At 37.9% G+C, this 27108-nt stretch overlaps 1 protein-coding gene across 2 annotated transcripts in view; it reads left to right on the top strand.

Moving 5' to 3' along the window:
- CDH13 (cadherin 13) overlaps window positions 1–27108 on the top strand; it is a 504987-nt gene that overhangs the window by 390415 nt on the left and 87464 nt on the right. For both annotated transcript variants that reach the window (XM_040614995.1, XM_040614994.1), the window contains exon 8: window positions 24555–24695. In XM_040614995.1, the coding sequence (XP_040470929.1) occupies window positions 24555–24695 (141 nt within the window). The remainder of the gene's footprint in view (window positions 1–24554; window positions 24696–27108) is intronic.

The following is a 27108-nucleotide window of genomic DNA, read 5'->3' as shown; positions in this document are numbered from 1 at the left end:
TTGGATACATACAGGGGCCTTTTCCAACCCCTCTCGGAGGATATGCTACACAAAAAATATTTGAGAAAAGCAGTAATGAATGCTGTATAAGAATTATATAAAACAAATGAACCTGGGATGGATTAACGTTCACAGCATTAATAAAAATTAAATTTTAATTACTGTATAGTAAACCACATATTATAATTTAATAGCTAATTTACCATCAAAATTACAGTACTTAGAGCAAGTTTCTAGACCAATGTTCTGCGTAGCACATTGATGCTAATGCTTTAATGCATGTATTGGGTAAGCCCGACTGTCACCTCTATTGCACTTCTGCATGCACTAGATAGACAAGCTTTTTATAAACAAATTTTTCATCTTTTGGGAAGCAGAATCCTTACTTGCGCTTCTAGAAAAACAAGTGGAAGTCCACTACCTCAACAAGGTACTGATACCTTTCAACAATTCTTAAAGCTTCCCCTGGGCACACAAGGGTCATCCAGGCAGTTGGAAGGTGAAAATACCTTGAAAACTGTATGCTTTTTCAAAAAGTGAAAACTAGATATCCTTTTCAGTGGCAAATGAAGTAATATTATCTTCAAAATATCAAAGCTATTATCTAAGCAGTATTTTCAAGCTTCTCTGGGCTGATGCATATGAAGACACTTGTTATCTTTGAGGTATGCACCTACGACTCATAGATACTGTCTTGACTTAAATGATAGGTTCATCTACTGGAATCTGTATTTACAGGCTGTGCCATATTCATCTGATTGTATTTTTTTAACTTAAATCTCAGTGTTTGCTGCTTCCTTTTGGCATAGCAAAACTTTCAGAAACAGCTACCAGACAGGGAAAGTTGAACGGCCTTAGGTGGAACAAGCGACTTGTTTTCCTATGTCACCTTTGAACTTAAGTGCTAAGAATTTTCACTGATATAGAGTTCATCAGAATTTTGCAAAAGGATCCTGAGTGGTTAAACCTCTTGCTAGAATAGATTAAAAAGGAACTGCTGGAAAGGAAGAAAATAAAAATAAAAAGCAGCTTTCTCAAGATGAGAAGGCAGTGTTCCTGTCCAGCTCTGGGATAGCTTTGTTTTCTGATCTTGTGTTTTTACAAGGTTATTTGAAAAGTCAGTGAGTGGTTTGCTGTATGGCACTAGAACAAAAGAAGACTAACATAAAACAGGGGAAATATTATGTATGATGCAAAATCTATCTGCATTTCAGGAGCTGTCAAAGTGAAAAATGAAACCACAAGTTTGGCCTTTAAAAATATTAATTTATTTTGAAGATGAAATGTAAAAGTGCTGGCAAGGAAGTAACCTTATTTTCAGGAAGAAGGAAGCAAGACTAAATTCCTATCACTCCTCCTAGATCCCTGATGGCACTTTCTTGTCACCCTTAAATCTAAAAAAGGGATCTAATTGTCTGTTCTTGCCACCATAAATTCCTGAAGCATTTTTGCTCTATTATTAATGAAGCATTCATCAAATGCACTAACCACGGCTTAAGGTGGTATATTTTCAATGCACGTATTTATCAGTTTTACTGAGTGATGTGGGTTCAGTTCGGTGTTGACCTACAGCGGTAATTCTGAATTACAGCCATGTCTTATTGACAGAAGAAAGCACTAGCCATTAGGGTGTAAAAAAAGTAATTGGTATTTGGCTAATAAACTGACAATATCCAGCTATAAGGTACAGTTTTCATATGCATTCATTAAAGCCTATTTAACTGTGTAGTTATGTGTAATATGAGGTTTGTAGGGATTATTCTGCCTCTCTGAGATAACTGATTCCACATAGTAAACTATAATCGACTGATAAATCTATGACCTTTATTCACAGTAAAATAATACCATAAAGTAATATTTATTTACTGTTTCAAATGATATCTTGACACTGTGGGGTGGGTTTTTTTTCAAAATACGTTGCAGATGTTTCTCAAAAATTATGTGTCTTAATTTCCTATATTTGGGGTTTAGATGCGGCTTTATGACCTAATCTGCATAGTACCAGTGAATAAAGAAAACCTCCACTAACATAGAAAGACTGAAAGAGGTAATAAAACAGATGTGCAAGTTTGCTCCACAGTGGACTAGTTTTTAAAGAGTTCATTTACCATGGCTGTCATAAATAAACCCTGGTGCTTGAAATAGGTATAAACAACTTGCTGCCAAGCGCCTTCTTTTGTCCTCGCAGAGAGTAGTCTGATTATTGGATCTGTTGGTGTTATTGGAGCTGCTGTTCCTGCTCCCTGAAGGAGCAGCAGCTCCCAAAGATGGGGAACAGGAGTGCTGGATCCTCCTCAGTTGTAGTGCAAATTCATTGCTTCCCATTTGCCTGTGCAAGATTGTACTGGATGAGATTCTGAAACTAAATTCTTGCTGTCTAATGCCTGTTGTATGATCTGTCCTTGCAGGCAAGGTTTCAAAAAGCAGTAATGAGCCAACTATTTCAGGATGTGGACTTCTTGCATGGTTTTTGCTCGTTGCCAGTCCCGCATCAGACCTGGTTACTGCCCAGAACCTGCTCTGGTTCCACTTCACTTAGTGGCGGTTGGTTATTCCTACCTATAGGAAAGCCTACCCCATTTTCAAGTCTACAAGTGGTTGATTAGTTCTGAGTAAAGGTCTTGCAGGTCACGAGAAAGGCATTACATTGCTCTTGGGAGAGTCTTCTTTTCTCTTTTAGAGATCTTCAAACACTGCTGGCTTTAACACACTTCTTTTTGACTTTTTAGGGGAGTTTATTCTTTCACATTCTTCATTTTGAATGGGAAGCCATGGTATCTAAGACTGACTATTTGTAAGCCTTTTATAGGTGGATGAAGTGCAGCTTTGCCCTCATTTTTATTGGAACAAGATAAAGGTAGTGCCTAGACAAATTGTAGATATGAATAATTACTCTGTGTATCACTTTGAGGCCTGAGTAGGTGGTAGAACCATTTTTGGTAACGTAACAGTGCAGTTGATAGATTTCCATGGTGAAGTGTACCATACTTTTGTCTTTAAAATTTGCTTCCTATTTCAAAGGATTAAAGCCTCAGTTTTATTGATCTCAGGGGACATGGCAAAACCAGCACTGTCCTGGCTTTTGCTTGTTTTTAAGAAAGCAAAATGCATCACCCTGTGAGGTGGCTCTAACTGGTTAATGAAATTACCTCATTTCAAATATGTGACTGTAGTGAACTGAAGAATATATATGTAGATAAAGAAGCCCTTTGAACTGATTTTATAACGATACTGTGTAGAAACTTACTGCAAAATGGTGTGGGTACCCACTGCACTTTTTTTGGCTTTGAGTTGCAAATGTGAGTGTAGCAGTAAGGATTCTCCTATGGGGGATGGTTCTCCCACTAGATCCTAGTCCACACCTCTAACACACACAAAATAATATTTTACCCACTCGTGGGGGCAATGTATGTGTCAAAGGGGTGACTGCCTTTCTTAGCAGTTTGTCATCGGTTGGCAGTCAGAGCGCAGAACTTGGCGCTATTTGCTACTGGGATAAACCAGTTGCAAAAAGTGGGAAATCGTTGTACTCTCAGCCTTAGCCTTATCCAGAAGGAAAGAGTAATTATGTGTTTCTGGCTGTGGCTGGCATATGCAGCTGTATGAAATGTAAAAAGCTAGGTGCTCCTGCTACACACAAACAGTCTTGTCTGCCTGCTTTCTGAAGATCCTGTGAATATCACAGGAGGAAATCCATCAGAGACACCGTTTCAAGTGCCTCCAAATCAAGGCTTACCATTTACTTTTGACCTTATGTTGTCTTTCACAGTCTATGCTAACTGCCAAAGAGATTAAAGCTAAATTTTCAACATAATAGGCCTAAGGCACAGCTTTTGTTCTATTAATATTTTTCTGAGATTACATTTTAGTCAGTGTGTTTTGAATTTTCTAATTATCAATGCCTTCAAATTTATCAACACAAATAGCTGGACAGAAGTTAACCTAATCATAAATCAGTAATTTTAGTAGAAAAATTTATATTGTACTTCTGCAATTACACACAGATATATATATATAACTCAGTGTCATTCTTCTTGCAATACTGACTACAACAATGTGTCTCTTTTTTATTTTTTCCTGTCATTTGGTGGGGTTTTTGTTTTGTTTTTTTTTTTTTAAGTCTCACCTCCCCCATGTCCCCAGTTTCTGTTGTTAGGCTGCCACCTGGTAATAGAAGTGAAGGAAAAGCTGTTGGGTAGATAGAGGAGTAAGCCTATAGTGAAGAGCACATACAGTATAACCACAGCAAACCAAGAGAAATAGAGCCTTTAGTTTGTCTTCTGCATTCATAAATACACCTGCCGTTTCTTTCTGAGGTTTAATTTTCCTTGCAGCTTGTTTTAATACTTCAACCAAGTGGAAGTTCAATACGAGAGAGCATTATAATGAATATTTCCCATTGTTTTATTTCCTAGTGCCATAACCAATGAGGCAAATAATCCACAGCCATTAAGCCTTCTGTATAAAGAATTGGAATGTATGCTGAGCTTACAATACAATGAATAAGAGAGATTTTTCCTTAGGCCTTCAAAGGTTGACATACACACCATTTTTTCAAGTGGGTGTGATGATCTTTATGATATTAGAATATTTTTATTACTTCTTCAGAGATAGTTGTGTGTCACTTGGCCATTGACAAATTTAAGGCAAGTGGCTTAAGAATTTCAATTTTCTTTCCCCCCCCCCCCCCCCCCCAAAGTACACTGAAGCTCAGGTATTATCCTCCAGGTAAAAACAACAGATAAAAAAAGAAAAATGTTCCATGCATCTGAACATTGTGATCATCAGAGAGCCCTGTCACGTAAAAAAAACCAAACCAAAACAAAAAAAAAAACCCAAACCCCCAAAAAACACCAACACACATAGCAATTAAATGGTAGAAACAAACTACTTCCTGGAGGCTTAGAGGATTTTAAGTTTGTCTGAGGAAAATACGCATACGAATGTTGGTTCCTTAGGAGAGCTAATAAGCAAGGATATACCCAAACCAACCTAGCTATGCAAATATCCCTGAAGCTTATTGCCTTTAGAATTCTGAGGCAAATATTCCAATTAGAGTCACTCAGTAACAAGCAGTGAGCGACTGACCTGTTCTGAAACCCTGCCATTCCTGCTGCCTTCTAAAGCAATTATACTTCTGATTTTACTGGAGCACTTAGTAAAGATTGTAATATTCAAAAAAGAAAACCACTGAATCACAGAAACCATGACCAGCAGAAAGTAGGACACATGCTCTTTCCTTTTACCTTAATGTTATATTTGTGGGGAACGCAAACTGCAGATTCTCAGCCAGAAAGGCAAGCTGGTCAATAAGTAAGGTGAGGGAGTAACACGAGGGATGTGTACATCAGCCACCTGAAGCAAGGAAATTGTGCATGTCATTGTAAAAATAGGAAGGGGGTCATAATCTTTTTCATTCATAACTAAAAGAGAGAAAGTGGTAAGAGTTATGGACTAAGAACTAGAAGTCTTTTGTTCTGTCTACGACTGATTCTCAGCACGACCTCAGTCATGTCATTCATCATTGTTTCCATTAACCCGTCTATGGGGTGTTGCTGTACCCAGTTAATGGATGGTTTTGGTGGACATCAGGATCGTCATGTAAAGACACATTTCATTACTTCTGGTTATTATGCTGCATGTTAATTAGATGGCTATACGCAGTAAGAGTAGCCTATTGCTCTGTCATAGGTTTAAATAGTGCGTTATTTAATAGCTGAATCCTTCCTTTAGTGCAAGGCTTGGATAAAGAAGTCCTGTTAACAAAGGCACTTGTAAAGATGAAATCTTTGCTCTTTTTAGAGTCGCTTAACTAAAACTGGTTATTTCCTAAACATGTTCATTCACATGAACCCATACAACTGCCTACATGGGAGTTATTGAAGCACAGCTCACTCTTAAAGTGTGGATTTCTTTACAGGCTTTCTCCTGTTCCTTTTTAGCCTGTAATCAAGACATTTCATTTTATAATTATGAACAAATTGCATTTCCTGGTAACTCGTCTATGTGGGGAAATGAGTGAACAGAACAGCAGCATGTAATTTTATAAGGCACTGGCTGCCTTACACTAGCAGCCCACGTGCAGTTCCTACCAACAGTGCGTATGTGAGCGGTAGAAGTAGGCACCTGCTGGCTTTTGCTTCCCAAGTGGAACTGAAGCCTTCCTGGCTGAGTCCTCACTACATGTTGCAATAGTTTCCCTTGAAGAGAGCATTATCTTTGGAGGTGCCTTTATTAGTAGCCAATTGTTTCTGGGATTGCTGGCAAAAATGCTACCAGTTACATCAAAGTCAAAGATACTGTACTCTTTCTTTTGATCCCTACAGGTGGAAAGATATATTTTTCTTCACAGTAATTGTCCAGTGCTACTCTGGACACTGTCAGGACCAAATACGTTGACCTCTGGTAAACAGGGCACCCATAAATAAACTTTAAGGGCAGAATCTGATGCTTTTTTTTAATGTAGGGCTGGTTTTGGAGAAGTTGTAGTCTAACAGATACCATCAACTGTCTAGTTTGAATATTGATGGAGGAATGTCTCAGTGGTATAAAATTCTGTTAAAATGCTTAGATTCTGTGGAACCATATCTCAAAAATATTGATTAAACTCAACACAACCCTTCATTCTTCCAGGACTGATCAGAAAATACTTTGTAATTTGCTGTTATTTGGAAAGCATTTTAAAAACTGTATATTTTCCTTTCTTTGTGTATTTTTCTTTAAAGTGCTTCTCTTCTAAGTATTGTAAGGGAAAATTTGCATTGTGAATTATGCACTGTGGACCAAATAATGAGGTGTTAGTTATCTCTGTGTGGGTATGGTTCAGTGGTTTACTCAAGATGATGAATGATCTGAATGCCTACTAAAATGGGTGCTGCTTGGTGCTCTTCTTCACCACCTGGAACCAGAATACACTGAAAATGAGAATGTGTCTGATAAACTCGTGGATGTTATAAATCCGTTTTACCTATGCTACAAACAGGGTAAAGCTTTAAGTCCAGGGGTATCAGTGGAGTGCAAACTCATTATTCTCTGATGCTTTGTTGTAGGTCCTCCTTCACAAAACAGGTTTTTAAGCAAATAACCTAAACTGTCCCAGGCAAAGCTCCACTTGGACTAGATATGTGTTAGTATGCCCCAGACTAGGCTCAACTGGAGCAATCTTCAGGCAGCAGCATGAGCGAGTTCTTATGGCACCGTTATCGTGGTCCCCATCCTGAGGCATGGGGGTCGTGCAAACTGCTATCCTAACTGTTTATTAAGGAAGGATTTTCTTTTTCTTGACCTTAATAGCTGAGTTCATTGCATTTTTTAAGTCCCATGAAAATGTAACACATCCGTCCTGGGACACAGTATACTCCAGGGCACATTCAGACCTTACAGGCAGTTTTTAGTTGTTGTATATATATCGTTATTAGTTGAGAATCATGCATTTCATTCAGTGTTTTCTCATCAAGCCTGGAGAACTGCGGACAGTTTCACTCCCATGGAGCAATAACCTTGCTTGATTTTATCTCCCATTGTGATATCCCTCCTGACAGGAAGCACATCTGGCTGTGCTAGTTTCTCATTCAGTGCCTTTGAAATATTTTTGAAACAGAGATAGATGCAGAGAAAGCAAAGCTCAGGGTGAGGGAGAATCCTGGAAAATAACCGAATTCTGCCTTGACAATTTATTGCCAGACTTTGAATTCCCAGAGAGAGAAACATAGATGCTGATCTTTTTATTCCGCTTTACTTTTGTTTGTGCATGATAGTTCTTGCTTTAATAGGTTAACACATATCTAATATACATTTTATTTTACATTTTCACCAGTAATTGCACTCCTCCTTCAATAAATAGGATCCTTCTAGGCTTAAGATGCTGAACATTTGACAAAGACAATAATTTTAAAAGTGTCTTCTCCATCTGTCTGTTGAGCGAAGTCTTTTACTTGTAGCTTCCCTCCCAATCAGTTCTGTTTAGTGTAATGTTAGCTCAGCATTTTCTACCTCTAGAAATCTGTTTAAGTTAAAGTGACCTCAGCAGGCTTTTAGGGCAGCAGCAAATTCAATTCTATTTTGCCGTTTTCTTGTGAATTTGAATTTTCTCTGTTCCTTTTCTTCCTCTCTCAATAAAGTTTATGCAAATAATATTAAACTTTGTAATTAGACTAATGTTTTTTAATCTCAGTTCAAATAGTGGATTTGTATGAAATCATAGTTTCAAACACTTCCCTTGAGAGAGAGAGAGAGAAAGGATATTGCTTTTAATACTTTCATTACTGTGCTACTCTTGTTAAGCTAGCATTGTCATTATGATTATACACCTTATTTTTTAGTATTCAATATAAATTATATTTAAATCCCATTAGATTTATATTTGCTGTGCCCACTTTGATTTCCTTGTTACTAAAATATTTTGGAGTTGTTCCAGGACATTAACCTGATCCTGCAACTCTGGCTCATTTGTTGGTTTCAGTAGGTGATTTGTGCATATAAATTAATCATATGAATGTTTCTTAGATTCAGTAAAGGTTACAGGGCATTCCAAAGTGACACCCAAACTCTGACCTGCAGAAATGTCAGGAATTAGGTCTTGATTTGATTGAGGTCAGTATCAAATGTACCGTTGGTCCAACAGCTGTTGAACGACATCCTGAAATATGAATTGTGGATTTCATACGTTCCCCTGGTTACATTCTAGAAGCAGAAAATGCTAATCTGTAAAGAATTGAAAAGGTGCCTCGGTCACTTATTTGGCATAAATCACAAATCTTTATGAGATGTCAGGCAGTAATACAAAATTGCGCTTATCTACACGTGTCTAAGATGCGCTGCGCTGGAAGGATTTTGACCCGGTTTGTTTCATGCTATTAAAAACTCTTGCCTTGCTTGTGGGCAGACTTGCTTATCAAAACATTTGGACTATGCCCAGAATTTGTCTATAGTATAGTTAGTCTTTCTGTCTTCTGCCACATGAGCTATGCTAAAATGCCATGCTGGGGAATACAAGGATGTATGGATCCCTTCAGACATCCATGCTACTTGGATCAGCCCTCCAGGCACACGGAGAAAGCAGGCTCTGCGCACAGACCTCCCCAGAGCAGATGGGTGTGAATTTGGCAGAGCTAACAAAAACGTACAGTTTAAGAACGTGCCACAGACACATGGAGCACAATATGCTTCTGGACAAGCAGCAAACTACTAATCCTTCACCTTCACAGCAAGAAATGAGGGAAGCAGGAGAGGATTGCAATTTTGAACACTATGCCTGTGGCACAGTCTCCCCATGGCCAATCATGGTGCTTCTCAGATCCACAGCTACAGCTCAGCACGTTCTAGCTTTGAATAGTTCCTTTAATAATGTTATGGATGTCTCTTCCCACTTCTTCAAGGCAGTTAAGCATTCTTTCCCCCCACTTCTTTTTCATGCTAGCAGTGCCTCCCATACCATTCTCTTCTTTGCTGCTTTTATTGCTTTCAGTCTATAAGAACTGCCTGGAAATGGGACTTCAGATTTGCAAAGCTCTTTACGGACTCACTCCATTGTAGTTCCCTGACCTCTGCTCACCCCCACAGCCACCCGTATCATACCTTGTATATTCACCTCCCTTCTTGTCTTTCCATGATAGTAGATGTTATTCACTTAATTGCAGTTTGTCTTTCCTTAATACACAACAGTGGATTTCTCTCAGTCATTAACCCTTCTCTTTATTTCTTTCTTAATTTTGCAAATTAGTAGTGATATTTTTTTTCTTTCTTTACACTGTGTTTTGGGATCTCTCCTAAAGGAAAGTGGTATATAAAGCCACTTTGTAAAACAAAAGTCCTCCAGAAATTTCTGACGTTGATTAGTATGAATGAAGGATGTTTTGGTACCATGCTTAGTATAAAATATGCTGTGCAGTCTTAGCTCACTATAACTTCATTTGTACCAGTTTAACTAAGTTACTTTATATGTGATATAAAACAGTTAAAAGAAGACAATGTTGTAAAAGATTCACTGTCTCCTTATTAAAACACAGCACGTAAGATTTCTTAGACCCTTGCTTGTGCGATGTCCTGATTATAATGAGGACTGCATCACTGAGTGATGCTACCTGAGGAGACGGTTGTACAGAATGTGTCACCCAAACCTGTTGAAGCTGAAGGGAACTTTTCTATTAACAGTCCTGATCTCTTGGCCAGGATGGTCATAAACCTCCCAGATCCATCACATCTCAGACCTCCTGGCAGAATAGTTCGTTGAACAGGAAGGCCAGGGTAACAGGTCCTCAGGAACCCGATACAAATATTTTACAGTGATACTTCATGGGGGAAAGCAGACAAAATCAGCCAAATACTTACTTTTTGAGAATGCTATTACTTCAGGTGAATTTTTAAACAAATACCATAGCATTGCAGTGAATAAAAATATAATGTATTTCCTATCAAGCAAAACTTCTTTCACTGAGACAAAGCCTTGAGCAAAGTTTTGGGCCAGAAAACAATGCTGTTAAATGTTTAAAAGAACATACAGCTGCTGGATTGTACAGAAGGGAAGTCAAGTTTATACTTCAGTATTATTTCTTATTACTGAGCATTGTGTCCTATATTTTATGTCAAGTATCTGCCAGGGTTCTGATGATTATGCCTTTTTGTGATACTTTTTATTTATCCAAAAAGTTATGCATTTATTGAAACTTCCAAAATCCTTGAAAGGAAAAAAATATTCTCATGAATGATCTTTCCACACTTACTTTTTTATGTTTATTTTTTGTTGGTTTTCCCCTAGGTAACCACACTACATTCGTACTATTAGTAGATTGTATCTTAGCGTTGCTAATAAAACAAATGAGTTAGAAAACAATTCTTTATTTTATAGTGAATGTGAAAAGCTTTTGAAGATTGATTTAAAGAAAGAATCTGTGTACAGTTCTAGTACACAGGCATAAACTTACAAAAGGAGCAACCTGTAGCAGTTCAACATCTCTTACTGTTCACCAAAAGTAACTGTACTACAGTGCAAAACCTGCACAAGGCAGTGACATACTAACTCTGGAAGTGAGAATAAACTAGAAATCTTGCTTTGGTTGCAAGAACACAAAGCCTGACTTCAGGGGGGTTGGAGGGAGCTCTTTTGTTGACAGATGCTCTTAGAAGATATGAGTAGGTTTATGGAAGTTTAGCAAAAGTAGAACTTATTAACCAAAGCAGAAAGTACAGGAGTTCTAAATAAGGCATTTAATTATTTTTTATCCTGAAAGGAAGCTGATAAAAAGATATGTAGAATTAAATAAGGAAAGAATGAAATTGACTGGAGAAATTTATAATGGAAAATACTATGGTTACGTCTTTCATCAGAAAGTAAATCCTATGGAGGGGTTGCTTTTTCACCCCATAGTGTGATAAGCTTTTTGGTAAAACAGCAATAGTGTAATTGAAATCCATTTTACATGATTTTCCCTTGGATGATTTAGAATTAGATCAATTTATATTCTGCGGGTATAACCCAATGAGAGTACAAATGCAGCCTCTAGAATTGGTTTTGTCCATGAGCAAAGCCAATATCATTTACTGATTCATTACACACCCAGCAGGGTCCTTTATTTCAAAAGCTACCTGGAATTGTTACTGGCAATAGAACACTAAACTCTAAAATAAGATTTGCATAAAAAATTAAAGTTAAAGGAAAATTATATTAGTGATTAAAAGTAACATTTGATGACTATTTTGATTGGAATACCACATTTAAATAGTAAGTGGTTCAAACAAGCATGGAGAGGTTTTTTGCAACTCCAACTTAGAATGCACCTATTTAAGTACAATATTATGCTCCTGATAATATGCCTGAAAATAGTAGACAGTGCTTCCATTAATATTTAACAACATAAACATCAGGCAAAGGTTGTATGTCTGGAATCATAGAATATGCTTTCTGCATTAGGGTACTAATTTTAGAAATAACCTCTGTCTGCGTGGGCCTGCTGATGTATGGTTGTCATAGTAAGTCAGTAATTGAGTTTTCTGAGCATTTTGACCACTGGTACAAATTTGCAAAGCAGATTACACAGCAGAAACACAATTTCCATCGTGACCTTTATAACATTGCTTTCTGTTGTGGGGATTGGAATGTTTATGGAGGGAAATATAAACTAAGTGCACCTAATTTGTAAGAATGTGATTTCTGATGTTAACCCAGTAAGCTTCATTTTGATTCATTCAATAACAGATTATGTAAAGAGTTGGCATTAGGGAGGGAGGGATCGTAAAACTTATTATCTTTTATTACCTAGGCAGAGAATATTGGTTTAGATTATTATAAATTGGAACTGAAGGAAAACTTTCATTTTCAGCTGCTGTGCAAAGACCCTCGAGAAACCTGTTTCCCAGTGATCAGTGACAGGACCTTAGTGAAGAAATGGCCATGTTCACATCCTTCAGTATGAACTAGGCACAGGAATAACACTAAGCTTTTCTAGATCTAGAGGTGTTGTTTGGGGGTCAGAAAAAAAATCTGCAAAAAGTACTGTCAGATGGTTTAGTGGATGGTTCATCCTTGTCTTGCAACTGCAAAGCTCTTGCAGTGTCACAGCCTTTGGAACTTCAGGAGTTCTATCGGTTCTTGTCCCTGGTGTTGTCTCCTTGCCTGGTCACGGCTAAGAAGTTGCTTACTATAAACTCTGTATCTGTTAGTTTGTTGTGAAGTGCAAAGCTATTTCTGTGTTAGCAGGTAGAGTAGACCAGTAGAAGCGCATCTGTAGAGCAAAATAGTTCATTCTGAGGACCTGACATCTATATTGCATGCTGCAACTTTTCACTTTCTTTTGTTTTCGTTTGGTTTTGGGTGGTTGGCGTTTTTGTTTTGGTTTTGTTTGTTTTTTCTGGTTCCCCAGACTGAATCAGGGGGTGGAAAGAATTAGGTGATGTCCAGGGTACATTCTCCAGTTGAATTTCAGCTGAACAAGATCCAGATGCCACACTCGGTGCTGCAAACTAGAGTGTAGTAAGTGTGTGTAAACAGTGTGAAAGTTCATTTTAATAGGTCTTTCCTGATTGTTGCTGAAGCAACACTGTATACAAACCCTGCATGGGCACGTGGTCAAGCAGCTTTCTCTAGGATTGCTATTGTCAACTGGATGCATTTAAATGAACTTGACTTGCCTGAATATCCATCTGGGATTTTATGTTTGATGAAAAGATGAAGAAAAGCACTGTGTGGGTCTGTGATGTCTCGGAATGATGGGATAGATTGGTACAAGTGTTGCATTGGCATCCAGGCAGACCTCAGTGCATAAACTTGATTAATCTAAACTCAACTCTGGTGTTATGATAGAGTGCTTGATGGTGGCAGATAACAAAATAATCAGCATGAGGTTTCACTTAGTTTCCTGCAATGCATTCCTTCAAAAACATGTGCTGGTAAGTGCAGTCTGGGAGTAGAGAGACCTATAGGGTCCAGGGTTTGAGCTATGTTACTGGTTTGGTGCTTGCTTCAGTGGATTCTGTGAGGAAAGGGAGGAGTTGGGAATAAGATTAGTTTGAATTGCTTCAGGTTTTACATCTGCCTTGTTCAGACCCTTTTCTTGGCACCTTAGGAAGATAAAACTCCAGCTATTTAGGTTTTTTCCACCCTGCTTTGGCAATGCTTTTTCTGGGGGTTGCTTCCATGAAAAGCAGCGCTCGCTTTCGGAACTGTTCAGTATCCTCCTCCAAAGCCTGTAGGAAACACTTCAGGGCTTCTGGAGCCTGATTCAGACTCAAGGAGGAGCAAATTCAAACACTGATAAGCATGCTTGACAGAGCCTTTTGTTTCTTTGCTCAGTGAAGGATTCCCGTGATTCAGGGCTGCAGGTGTAGTGTGTGTTTAGCAATAAGATCGCTGATAACTGACATTGGCTGCTGTCCACACAATTTAGGAAAGCAATTTTTTTCCCCAGTAAACAGAAGGGAGTGCTGACCAGCTGCATGTTATTGCTTTGTATGAAATATTTATACCATGGATTCATCCCTCTCTCCAATGGGTTAAATGCATAGAACGTCTCGTTAGTTTCCAGAGCCTGTTACATAAACACAGGCACAAACACCCTCTTGTGATTACTGATGAGCAAGATTTCCCTAATTCTGATGTAATTATACCTGCAACAAGGCAGGAAATATTACCTCATCCTCCTGTTTTGAAGAATTTGGGGACTTCTTTTCAAAGTGTGTGTTTTGGGAACTTTGGCTCTCATGCTGTTGATGCTATAATGATTTGGAAGGCAGTGTCTTGCCCTTAGTTCTGCTTTGTTTTAAATGCAAATCTATGGGAACCTGCCAGTTTTACAAGAGACACAAGCATCTTACATTGTGACATGAAAGTGCGTATGCATGTTTCATAAACATGGTAAGTTATAGCTTAATAAATGTGTAAATAAACTAGGGTAACCCATTTAAAGTCAATGGAGCTATGCTGATTTATGCTAGCCTGAGGATTTCTTCAGGCTTGAATACTTTGGGGGTTGCTTATGATTTTATTTTTTTTCCTCTTTAAGTTACAGCACTCACCTCTGTGTACTGGTCCTTATTATGTGACCTTTACACCCTTCATATACTTAGGGAATTCTCTTAGCAGAGGTATTTTAATATAGAGGTATTAGAAAAACTGTCTCTACTGATAACCCTTGTAGGTTACTGTGTTGGAGAAACTTCTCTCTCCTTTTATGTTTTTAGATTTAAATAGACTTATTTCTACATTTGGCAGGGACTGAGAAAGATTCAGTAATTTGCAACTAATAATTTATTAGAACAACTTTGCCCTTATTTCTCTTCACAAATTGTCTGCAAACAGATTGTACAAGTCTAATATGTTAATGGCTGAAAATTATTTGAACATTTTTTCAGCAAATATCTTTTGGTCGGCAGATTATTTGAATTGCAAATTGTGACTGTTAAAATGAAATATATAATTAACACTGCAAATAGAACTGATTGGATATTACAGGAGAATAGTTTTTATGGGAATATATTGATTTGTTGAAATGAACATTTGTTACAGAAACATAGTGGTTTGGGGAAAAAAAAAACCACAACTTTGTTGAAATAAATAGCTGTAATCTAGAAGGGAGTTCTTATCTTGAATGCTCCTGACAGCTAGCTTGGGGTTTAGTACTTTCTGAAGCAGTCGAGACAATCAAGTTGAACGTCCTGTTCAGACAGAAGTGAATCTTACCTTCCCTTATCCAGCGAGCTGTGCTGACGCAGATATTTATTTGTTCTGAGGCAAAGGTCTTCTGGTACACTCTGTTCAAAATGTTACCATTGTAAAAATAATCAAGTATAAATTGGCAGAATGGGTAGTATTTTCAATATTCACTTACAAGTGTATTAATGAGGACTGGGGAGAATGGTGGTTCCTACGCCCATCAGTCAGACTGTTAGCATTTCTGATCATATGCTCTGATTTTGATGAAAAAGTCCTTGGATAGTTTTGCTTCTTAGCATTGTTACAGGGTTCAGTATTTTAAGGCTTGGAAAGTGTTAAGCATCAGGGAAACTATTTGCCACCCACTCCCTCAATAGTTTTTATCTGGGTGCAATTAATTAACGTAAATAACATAGTGTTTTCTATCCAGCATCAAAAATCAGAATAGAAACACTGGTAGGTATATAGTCAATAAGGAATAGATGTAGTGCCATGGTTTCAGCAATGTTTTGGTACTATGTTAAAGAACCAAGCTAGCAGAACAGTAGGCGCTTCATTTACCAGAAGGGTTGAGGGTTCTTTTTGGTGTGAGCACTGTGAAAGGGGAAGTGTTAACGTTAGGAACATGCCGCACATAGGAAGGTGTGTTAGGGCAGCATGTCGCTTTGTGAAAAGTCAGAGTTGTGAAGAATTATGGATAATGGAAAGGATGCTCCAGCCTGGGCTGGCTTCATGGCCAAATCGGGTTTGTGTGTGGCAATTTCAAAAGCAGCTCACCAGTGCCTTAGCCTCCAAACTCACCTTCCGCTGAGTTAAATGCTTCATCTCCTGAAGTGTATGTCTGGCTGCAGGAAGGGTGTGCAAACTTCAGCTGGCCTTAGGGTAGCAAGTTGGACTATGGTGTAACACAGAGCTCAGAGGAACTTGGATCTAGCAAGTATGACCATACGTGTTCTTTAAACTTAAGACAATCTTTGGAGGGGCATAGCAGAAATGAGTCTTAGTGACATGTAAACACAAAGGGAATGTTTGTATCAAGGTCTGTAGTTGCACATAGGCTATACTGTAGTTCTGTCCTTTATTCAGACCTACTACTGGAGAGTAGACACTACAGCTGATTTCTGCTGTTGACAGAAGTTCTAGGTGAGATGAATGTAGTAGTTGTATTCCCAACACCTCTGAATGTATGTAATAATAATAGAGTGATTAAATGGTTTAAAATCAGCAAAAGAAGTTACATAATAACTGATGCTTTCACACTGGAATGAAAGGTTTTTGCAGTACTTTTTAATTATAAGGATCAATTGATTTAGTTTTGATTGGTTGGTTGTTGTGTGGTTTGGGGGGGGGGGGGGCTTTTTTGTTGGGTTTGTTGTTTTTTTTTTTTTGGGGGGGGGGGGGGGGGGGGGGGGAGAAGAGAAAAGAAATTACATACATTGGTCCAGAAGGAAAGCTGAAACATAGCTTGTGGGTTTGGTTTGTGGTTTGTTGTTTTGTTTGTTTGTTTTTTTAAAATAAGTATGATTTAATGTCATTTAACAGGGACTATTTTCTTTGGGACGTTGTGAATTCTTATTCTCCATTAGTATTTAAAATTATTAATGTACTTTATATTTCTAGCTGACATGGAAAACATTTCTTTTCCTGAACCGTGAGCATCTAGTAATAGCTGTTGCAGATCAACATGCCACTCCTTCCAATGTTTCAAATGAATTATACTTCAGGGGAATATCTTTAGCTAGTAAAACTCTGTGTAGGGTATTAACTTCAATGGTGTTATATCTTTTATGATAATTAAGGATTTTGTTTAGAATACTGAATAATTGCTCTCTTCCCAGGGTTTATTTTTGGTAGTAGCCTAACTAACAATAATAATTTAAGTGGAAATATGTCAGACTAAATGGAGTTTCAGTCACTGTTCTGTCCTAGATATTGATGATCTCTACCCAAGGAGAAATTCCTTACTACTAACATCCTCAATGTAAGGATGCTCCCTTAAGTGAAGTTAATGTCTGCACAAAGACTGTGGTGCTTGTATATAGTAGCTGAGATGCACATTTGTGCAGTGAGTGAGCAAGCAGCAAACAGGTTTTCTCTGCAGATTTCTAATATTTCTCCAAGGAAAGCTTGTCACCCCATCAGGGCTGGCAGCCTTCTCCAAATGATATGAATTCAATGGCAATTCTAAATCCTAATTTGCATATCAGTCAAAACTGCTAATTTTAAACAAAATATTGGAAACATGTACATAGAGTTCCTGTAATTCCATGTAAAATATAACAAACATATCCATGTGTATCAACCCTATAGTTATGTCAGCATTATGAAGAATTAAAGTCTTGATCCTACACATCCTATCTATTAAATAGTTATAGATTTCCTCTTTATGGGAAACAAATATCTCTGGCCAGGAAACCTATTTGTATCGAACAATTTGGAACAATTTCTTTCCATTTTTTAACAGCAACTCCTGAAGGAGAAAATTTAGTTTTCCTTTTCCTTCCAGATATACCTATGAACTATATGTCTCCTGTGGTTGGTAAATAGATATTGATTTTCTTCATAATAGAAGTACGTTATTACAGTGATTAAACTGTAGACCTTCCTTTATGATACAAAAAAATTGGAAATTGGTGAGCTAAAGAGTATTTATGTTACAAAATTGTTTTGGTTTTTGTATTCATCAAACTGTAATTCAAGCTCTAAATGCAAAGCCTCTGTGCATATTGACCTTTTTAAGCAGCAGCAATTGGCATTTAAAATAAATGCTGATAATATAATTATAAAAGCATTATGTCCATTAGAGTTGTTAATAGTCATATTACTTCATTTTTTTATTCTACATTAGTCAAAATCCTGACAGCATACTCTGGAACAATATTAGATTCAGTGTTGATATTGTTACTCAACAAGAACATTGATTATGTCTTAATAGAATGTATTCAATGCATACTATATGCAATTATCATCTTAAATAAACCCAAGCATTTATTTAGCATGAACTGAAATTATTTAAATCCTAAATTTTTTTCTTTCTGGTTAGTATTATGTTATAAAGGCATTAGTAATACCTATGGTAGAGTAGCAAACTATTGCTATAGCATTATGCATTAGCATATAGTTTATAAACACAATTATAAATAGAAATATTGAGGCATTGTTACAGAAAATATTAATATCCATGAAATAGTAAAAAAACCCCAAACTATTGGTAATAAGTAGTAAGATAGCCTTTAAAACCTTTACAAGAGTTTTGAACATTCTGTATGGTATTTCCTTCCCAAACAGTATTTGTTTCAATCTTAACAACTGAGTACATTGTGTAAATTTGGGAATTTCTGTCCTCCCCAGTTATTTTCAGATGAGGCATTGAAACACCAAGGGAAGGCTGTGTGCCCTTTTCTGTCCATGCAGTTCATAGATGTCTTGCAATGACTGGAGAGCACTGGATGAAGGTGTAGCTAAAGGCACTTCATGGGGGACACCCAACCAGAAGGAAACACTGAGGAGGTGGTTTCTGGAGTCCTGTTGTTTTCCAGAATTTGGTGCCTATCTGCAGCTTTTAGCTGGGTGCTGATGTGAGGCAGGGATTCACAGCCTTGAAATCATTAGCAAGAGACTAAAATTCACTGAAAGAGGAACTAGAAAATATACTGAGTTGGGCAGCAGGCTGATGATGTGAATAAATACAAACCAATGTCGTTTAACAAAACTATTCTTTTTCAACCCCCCTGCGTATCATTTAAACACCAGTAGTAAAAACAGTGTTGTGAAGATCTGCAAGAAAATATGTTGAACTCCTGTTTAAACATCTTTGAATTACAGATTAAATAAAAGGCTAAAGTAGCCTAAAATTTTCAACCTGTTCCATCTTCACATGATGCAAAGAAGATTAAGGCTTAACCCAAATTCTTCTTCATTTAGCTTCCGCATTGCAAATGGATTTCCAGACACCCCATGGTGTGTCCTTGCAGAAAGTAACTAGATAGTTATATCGGAAAAACACAAAGCGTTATTTTAGTAAATAGGCTTCCCAATGTTCATAGTCTCTAACAGACTCTAACAGTGATCAGGATTTCATTTTTTAGCCAAAATGAAGTATTTTTCATATATGTGCAATCTATATGCCAGCTTTAGAGATCAGATGTACTAATAACTGCTTCAGGTGTCAATGGCAAAAGGAGGTGTTTATTACAAGAGTTTTCTCATGCTCTTCCTTCTTGTGAATCTGCTTTACTTATTCTACTTTTCTTTATATTCAGATAAAAAAGTCTGATTGAATTTTTTGAACTTCAGAAGTTAAGCAAAACTAGATTCTTTCCTACCTTCTCCCACAACCAAAAGTAAAGTTACTAGGGCCATCAAGTCCAGATAAACAATTTATCATTCACTGCTTGAATATGCTGCTTGAATACAGTTCCAGAATATGATTTCTGTTCCTCACTTTAGTGCTACCTTTTTTGATATTTATGAAATCATTAAGATCTTCAGCCAGCTTTAGTCACGCACCAAGACAGGTACGCTAGGGAGCACTGAGCTCCTGCGATCATCAGTGCAGCCAAACACAGAACTAGTGCCTGTCCTTTGACTCTATGACAGTGATGCTCCAAAAGTTAGACACTTAATTTGAATTCTAAAGTTAGATGAAAAAAAGCCAGGCCTCAGTGAAAACATGAATTTCCTGAGTGACTGCACTTCCTTACCAGATAGATGAACAAGGGAGGATACATGGGTCACACTTCTAAAAGCTTTGGACATCTGAAGTTGCAGAGAGGGTATTTGTTGTTCTAGCCATACCAAGAGTCCATGTTCATAACTAGAAATTCAGGACTTGAAGTTTGAAAAGACCAGTGGTCACCTAAGGGTTCTAAACCTTTCCTGTAATTATGCAAGTAGTCCCACTTTTTTCCATCTTACATTTTGAGTCCTACTGTGCTGAGGATGCTGTCAATGCCAGCTGAATGCTTTACAGCCTGCAAGTGATAACCCACACCGAGACTTGGAATGTTACTGCCAGTGGTATGAAATACTAGCCATGGCTCGCTTCTCTTAAGTCACTGATAATTTTTTATTGTATCTGTAGGAAATATTAAAAGATTAAAACTCCCCAGAAAACCATCATTATCTGGTTTCATTTAGTGCTACCTTAAAGTGGTCGCTTGGTTTGTTCCACCTGTGTGTATCTGCAGTGAACTGTTTATTTCCCCCTGTTGTGATTAGATCCTACTGGCTTTGTCAGGAACCTGAAACCTGGAAAAGTGCCTTTCCAGCCTCTGGTTCCTTGCTAGCGCAGAACCGGTTATGCCAAGGCAGCAGGGGAGCAAAACCTGACAGGAATGTTTTACACTGGTGAGAATGGCAGTGGGTGGACCGTCAAAGACAAACACAGCTCACCTCCTTGGCAAACCAAACAATTTGCTGGTGTCACCCCTGCTGCGGCTAAATGACGAGAGTGAAAATTTATGGGGAAAGGAATGGTTCTCCTGCTGTAATTCTATAAACCTTCTCAACAGTGTTACACTTCACAAAGTCACAGCTGATAAATAATAAGCCACACAAACAGTGACTGAATGTTCATTTATTAAAATAATCTATTATCCTTTTTAGCTGTAGATCTACTTTGCTGAGAATTGTTGCAATATTGGTCACGTGTCGCTTTCCAAATGGTATTAATGGGGCTGTTTTTGCAAGAGCGTGCTTCAGGGGCTGCGTCACTACTTCAAGAAGCAGGGGGCCTGGGTTTAGTGACAGGCAGTGTCATGGTGTGACAACAGTCTGAGCTACTGTAGGGTCCCAAAATGCTAGCAGCTGGGTATTACCAGCAGCATTTATCCCTAACCTGCACAGTGTAGCAGGGACGGAGAAGGTGAAGGCAGGCTGCTTTTCTCCTTCACTCCCTCCCTCCAGGGGCACTCATTTCTCACAAGATGTGAGCAAGGGCAGGGAGAGAATGCACGGGGGAAAAAGACACGAGGGAACAGAGGAGGAGGTGGCAGGACAGCTTGTGCTGCAGCCCCTACTGCAGGGGTGCCCCCAGCCCAGCCCCACACCCTCCCCACCATCATCACGGCGTAACAGGCTTAGGGAGAGCGCGGGGACCCATCGCTGTCCGCAGATACCCACTGCCACGTCCCAGGGTTTGCCACTAATGTGATAAACCACACAGGTCCAAGTAGTTACTACTAGTGCCCAAACTGGGCTAGGAGTATGAGAAGTGTTGAAAAGCCCTTTACATGCAATCTCTGCTGTAAAGAGCATCTGAAGGGAACGTGCCTCTGCTCTCAGGTTTGGAACTTGTAGGAGCTGCTTTCTCCAACAAAGCAAATATTTGGTGACAGAGCGAGACATAGAAAGTGCTGCATAACAGGAAAGTGTGAAGTATTCATAATGATATGAAATACTACTCAAAATTCAATGTTTTTCACATTTAGTTGTGAGCTTAAACATTGGACTCCTGTCATAGAAATTTCTGCTGCAGTAGGCGCAATTTCTAGCATAAATGGGCTTGCTTTCAATAGAAAACGGGACAGCTTTCAAAGGAAAAAAGGCCAGTTTGAGAGTAAAAGTGGGCCTCTTGCTCAACAAAGAGGCTTACAGGCATGAAGTGATAAATGGTTTTGCAAGTTTTTCATACAATAATAACAATTTTCTAATCAAAGTAATGAAAAATTTGCATCTACAGGAGGGGATGGAAGCTCTATTCAGGTTTTAATACATTGAATGCATTTTAGAAAATAAATATATGAAAACTATAATTTTTTTCCACTCTATACTCTGAATTTGTGTTGGAGAGATGTAATACTTTTTTTGTGTATATTTATATGATGTTATAAATCAAAATCCTGTTCTTGGTTTTCTTTCTTCTGAGATGAATTTCATGGAATGATGTTGTAAGACTTAAGGAAATAGATTTTTTAGGATCCCCTATGTGGCAGTGGCATCTGATTTTCTAGTAGTCCATATGTTTTTAGAACTAAATATATCTTCTGGTTTAACTCATTGATTTTACATGCAAATATATTGCTTCATAATTACTGATCTGATGAGCAAGTGGTATGGTTCCTTCTCTTATGGCCTAAAAATGCTTCACAATCTAAGTGTTGGGATCTCCTTCTCACACATGCTCAAAAAAAGTTGTTGTGATATACCAAGGAAAATGCATAATGCAAAATGCACTATTTAGTGAACGCTTTCAAATCTCTTAGCTACAGAGAAAGCTGTGTGACCTGAGAAGTTGCTTTGCTAAGCTAGAGATCAGAAATAAGTCTTTTAAAATTTTAAATGGTGAGATACAGGCTGGGGGATGAACGGATTGGGAGCAACCCTGTGGAGAAAGACTTGGGGGTACTAGTGGATGAAAATCTGGATGTCAGCTGGCAGTGTACCCTCAAAGCCCAGAAGGCCGGCTGTATCCTGGGCTGCATGCAAGGAAGCATGGCCAGCACGTTGAGGGAGGTGATTCTGCCCCTCTATTCTGCTCCGGTGAGGCCCCACCTGAAGCACTGCATCCGGCTCTGTGGTCCCCAGCACAGGAAAGACATGAACGCATTGGAGCAGGTCCAGAGGAGGTCCACTAAAACTGTCAGTGGGATAGAACTATGCTATGATGAAAGGCTGAGACAGTTGGGCTTGTTCAGCCTGGAGAAAAGAAAGCTCCAGGGAGGCCTTCTTGTAGCCCTTCAATAATTAAAGGGGACTTAAGGTGGGGACAGGCTTTTTAACAGAGCCTATTGCAATAAGAAGAGGGGTAATTTAAACTATTTTTTTTCTTAGTTTTTAATTTTAATTTTTTTTTTTAACTAATATAGGGTTGATTCAGTCTAGATATAAGGAAGAATTTTTTTTCTGATGAAGGTGGTGAAACACTGGTACAGGCTGCCCAGAGTGGTGGTAGGTGCCCCATCCCTGGAAACGTTCAGGGTCAGGTTGGACAGGGCTCTGAGCAACCTGATCTGGTTGAAGATGCCCCTGCTCATCGCATGGGGGTTGGACTAGATGGTCTTTAATGGCCTTCTCCATCCCAAGCCATTCTCTGTTCTCTGCTATGGGATAAGCCCTCACCTTCCTTGATTCTGCTTTATAAGTCAGTGTATGGATGGTAAAGAGAGATCACTGTGTTGCTATATGGATTTTCACACCAGTTGCTGATTCTTTGGAGAAGTATTAAAGGACATAGGATAAATGGTGTCAAACGTGTAGCCTTGGTTCTTGTAAACAGAGTTGGCTGATAGAGCTGCTCTGAGGTTAAAGAAGCCCTCTAAGAGTGGTGCCCTAGCCACTGTTTCAGGCACCATTATGTCCTTTTGCCCCTGAGATCCAGATTTATTGTTCAAGAAAAGTTTGAAAAATCATTCCTGAGCATATGTGATATTCTTACCATATAGTTTTAAAGGTGACTGCAGCACTTCCCCATCTGTGTCCTCCACTGATGATGCGGCACATATGGTCTTTGGGCAGATGGTTCCATATAAGGCAGTCATACAAATAGGGAAAATATTCATTGTAATTAGGTGCCCAGTCTTGTCTCCAGTGAAATCCATGTCAAAATTATGTTTTCCATGGGAGCAGGTCCTGATGCCGATAATAGCTCCCTTGGATGGGATGTATTACTACCCTGTTGCTTAACTTGCAAACAGATGTGCTTTTGTGCCTGATGTGAGAGAGGTGAATTAGAAATGCTGTCACATTCCCATTGCAGAACATTGGCCACATTTTTTTTTGCCTAAATTAGGGCTTTTGGAGGAGGGAAATTAAGGATGGCTTTTGCTGTGGACCTATGCTGTCTGGTTCTGCAGTAGCTGGGCAGTCAGATAAGTAACCATGACATAGGCATCAGATATATTAGATGTAAATCATTAACATTATGATACACACTTGCTTTGTGCAATAACTGGCAGCCGTTGTCCATTTTAGAGACTGCTTTGTTGTTTCTTACAGTGAAGCAAACTTAAATTACTATTCTAAATGCTAATAAATGTGATTTAATAAAGTAAAGAGAATTTATATGTAGATTGTGACATTAGTATTTAATTATGTGCCCATCATAACACTGATAAAGCAAGCTGCTAAATATTGGTGCACTGAAGTGAGAGCTTACTTTTGAAGAGCAGGTATATTTTAATTTCTTTCCTAATCTCCTTAAATAACAGAATAGATTATGTACTGTTTACCAATATTCACCTGCACTCCTTCACGCTGTGTTCCTAATAAGGTTTCCAGTGTAGCAGCTGAAGCTCATAGAAAGCTGTGCTTCTGTTTTGGTAAAACACTGTGATAACAGATCTGTTTCTATGCTGTTTTATCAGGCCAAATTAAGGTTTAAAAGTTGATTATTTTAATGTGAATTAAAGGTAGTATGTAATCTGTTGTGGTGGCTTTTTTAACCTTTCCTTTTTGTTATTTTTTTCAGACTATGGAAACCCCGAAATATGAGCTAGTTATAGAAGCTAAGGATATGGGTGGTCTTGATGTGGGACTAACTGGCACAGCAACTGCCACTATTCTTGTTGATGACAAAAATGACCATCCACCAGAATTTACCCAGAAGGAGGTAAGAGTTTGTCATCTCTGTTCTATAAAATGTTGTATGTAATTGTATTTATCTTCTTTCTAAATATAAAAATGTTCCTTTATGGAAGAAAATACTTAAAGACATCTTTGTAGCTCAATGTTATAGACTTTCCTGGAGCTTCTTTTTTCTTCTTCTACGTTAATAAATGCGTATGCATTATTTCCATGACAAAATGCAACCACAAGGTAAAAATTTATGCCAAGAGATATCATTCAGAGGTTGGCTAGCAGGATGAGTACCCGTAGAATAAGTTTGCTAGTGGTGACTTTCTTTCTTTTGCTCCTATGGGGGGAAATAGAGAATTCCCTCTTGCCTGTGTTGTAGCTGAGGGCTTTTGATAGGCAGGAACATGGATGAAAGCAACATGTTTTGTCCTGGCTTCAGTAGTCACCTGTGAGACAGTGTGTTGAGGGTTCTGTAATGAAAGCTCTACTCTTAAAAGCTTTAAATTTAACCTAAAGGTGGAATTTTCAGGGAATGATTTTTTTTTCCACTGAAGTGTGCTGAAAAGTTAGAAAAACCCCAACCCAAACCAAAAGATACTCACTGCCCGTGGGAGGGTGTAAGAGTGCTACAGCAAAGTTTCTGGTGCCAGGCAAAGCATCTACCAAATTTCCTCCCTTCTCATGCTGCTTCCTTCCCTCTCCCACATTTATTATTAGTCTGGGTTTTGTTGGGGATTTTTGTTTGTTTTTGTTTTGCATTGTGGGCTTTTTTTGCTTCTGATATTTGGAGAGAATTAGAGTTCAAAAGTTTTACCTAATAACAGCTGGTTTGGATTTTCTTGTAAAAGTTTCCTGAGGTTCTTCAAATTTTAAGGAATATTCCCAAAAGATGAGAAGTAAACATGAGAGATGTTGATTTTAAGGTAATTTTAGGAAAAGAAAGGGAAAGCTTATTGCTATAGAAGTCTCAGTTTTCTGCTTACAGTATATTTTTAAATTTTTTTCTGACCTAATTTTAGTGATTTGACAATAGATTATTTTGAAACAAATTACTGTAATTTTACTTGAATAATTATTTCTTTTATAAATGCAAAGTGGATAACCAGATTAAAAAAAAGGACAGAGAAAGTTTGGGAAAAAAAGGGGCGGGGGGAGGGGAGAAGAAATAACAAATAATGAAAATTTTGCAAACAGGAATGTTCAGTGACAATAGCTATAATTGCTTCAATAAAATGCTTTGGCCAGAGCATTTTATTAACCTAAAAATACCGTGGAGAGCCTGATCCAAAACTTTCAAGTACATAGATGATAACTAAGTGGCTTCGATCAAACTGTTAATTCCCCTGGAATTACCTTTTAGATCAGCTTTTAATGCTCTGAAAGCTGTTTCCAGACAGTAAGTAGTTAAAATGTATTTAAAACATGGTAATTTTTATTCCTCTGGAACATAACAACATACAAGGACATCTTGGTGTATTTAGAAATAGGAAGTAATTGTATTAATACTGATAGCAATTCATGACATTCAGAGTCCTACCTACTCGAATGTCCAAACTTTGACATTTCTTCTTTTGAATGAATCATTCTATATATCTTTCTACAGATTTCTTTTGAAGAAATATTTCTACAACTATATGTCCTGTTTGACTTAATAGTTTGCTAATTTGGGCAAACATGTTAAAATACTTAATGTCTACTTAGCCCTAAACATACTGTTAGTGTCTATTTCTGTGGAAATTTGGAAATGTTTATAAATCCAGTTCTGTCAGTGATATTAAAAAGTCTGGTGGTTGTAGTATAGAAATAAAATAGTAGGTGTGAAGAGGCAGCATTATGCAGACTTTTCAAAGAAAGTTAGTCTTATACATTTTTCTTGTACTTTATATGACATACAAATATTCCCATAGAGACATCTCTTTTTTTTCTTTTCTTTTTTAATATATTGTGACATGAGTTTGAACCTTTTGCTGTTTAGAAATGTTAATGACCTCAGAAATCTTCCCTCTGCCTTGCTAAAGGGATATTCTTATTCTGTGAATAAGGCAGGAAAAATCAGTCTTCAGATGTATGGTGTCAGGCCCCTTTAGGAACATATGCTCTGTTTAAAATAAGTAGCGTAAGAAGGAGAGTGCCTATTAATAGAGCTAATGCCACTTTATTTGGCTTACTGCTTAACATACTTAGTTACTGTATTTAAATACCAGTCGCATACCAACTGCTGCAATACCATTGATTTGAATAAGACTTGAAAGAAAAAGACTACAAGATAACTTTTGAAGTAGAAAGCTCACATTCAGTAAATCTGAAGGTTTGATTTCAGAGTGCATCATCTTTTACTTTGAGATTGCCTGCTTTGAATTGGGTTCTTATGGTATTGACATGTTTCCCCAGCTATCTTCCTTCTCTTTAAAGATACCTTTTCTCAATGCATTTTTCCCTTTTATAAA

Source organism: Falco naumanni, chromosome 15 (assembly GCF_017639655.2).
Source record: "Falco naumanni isolate bFalNau1 chromosome 15, bFalNau1.pat, whole genome shotgun sequence".
Lineage (NCBI taxonomy): Eukaryota > Metazoa > Chordata > Aves > Falconiformes > Falconidae > Falco > Falco naumanni.
This window is presented reverse-complemented; position numbering and strand designations above follow the sequence as displayed.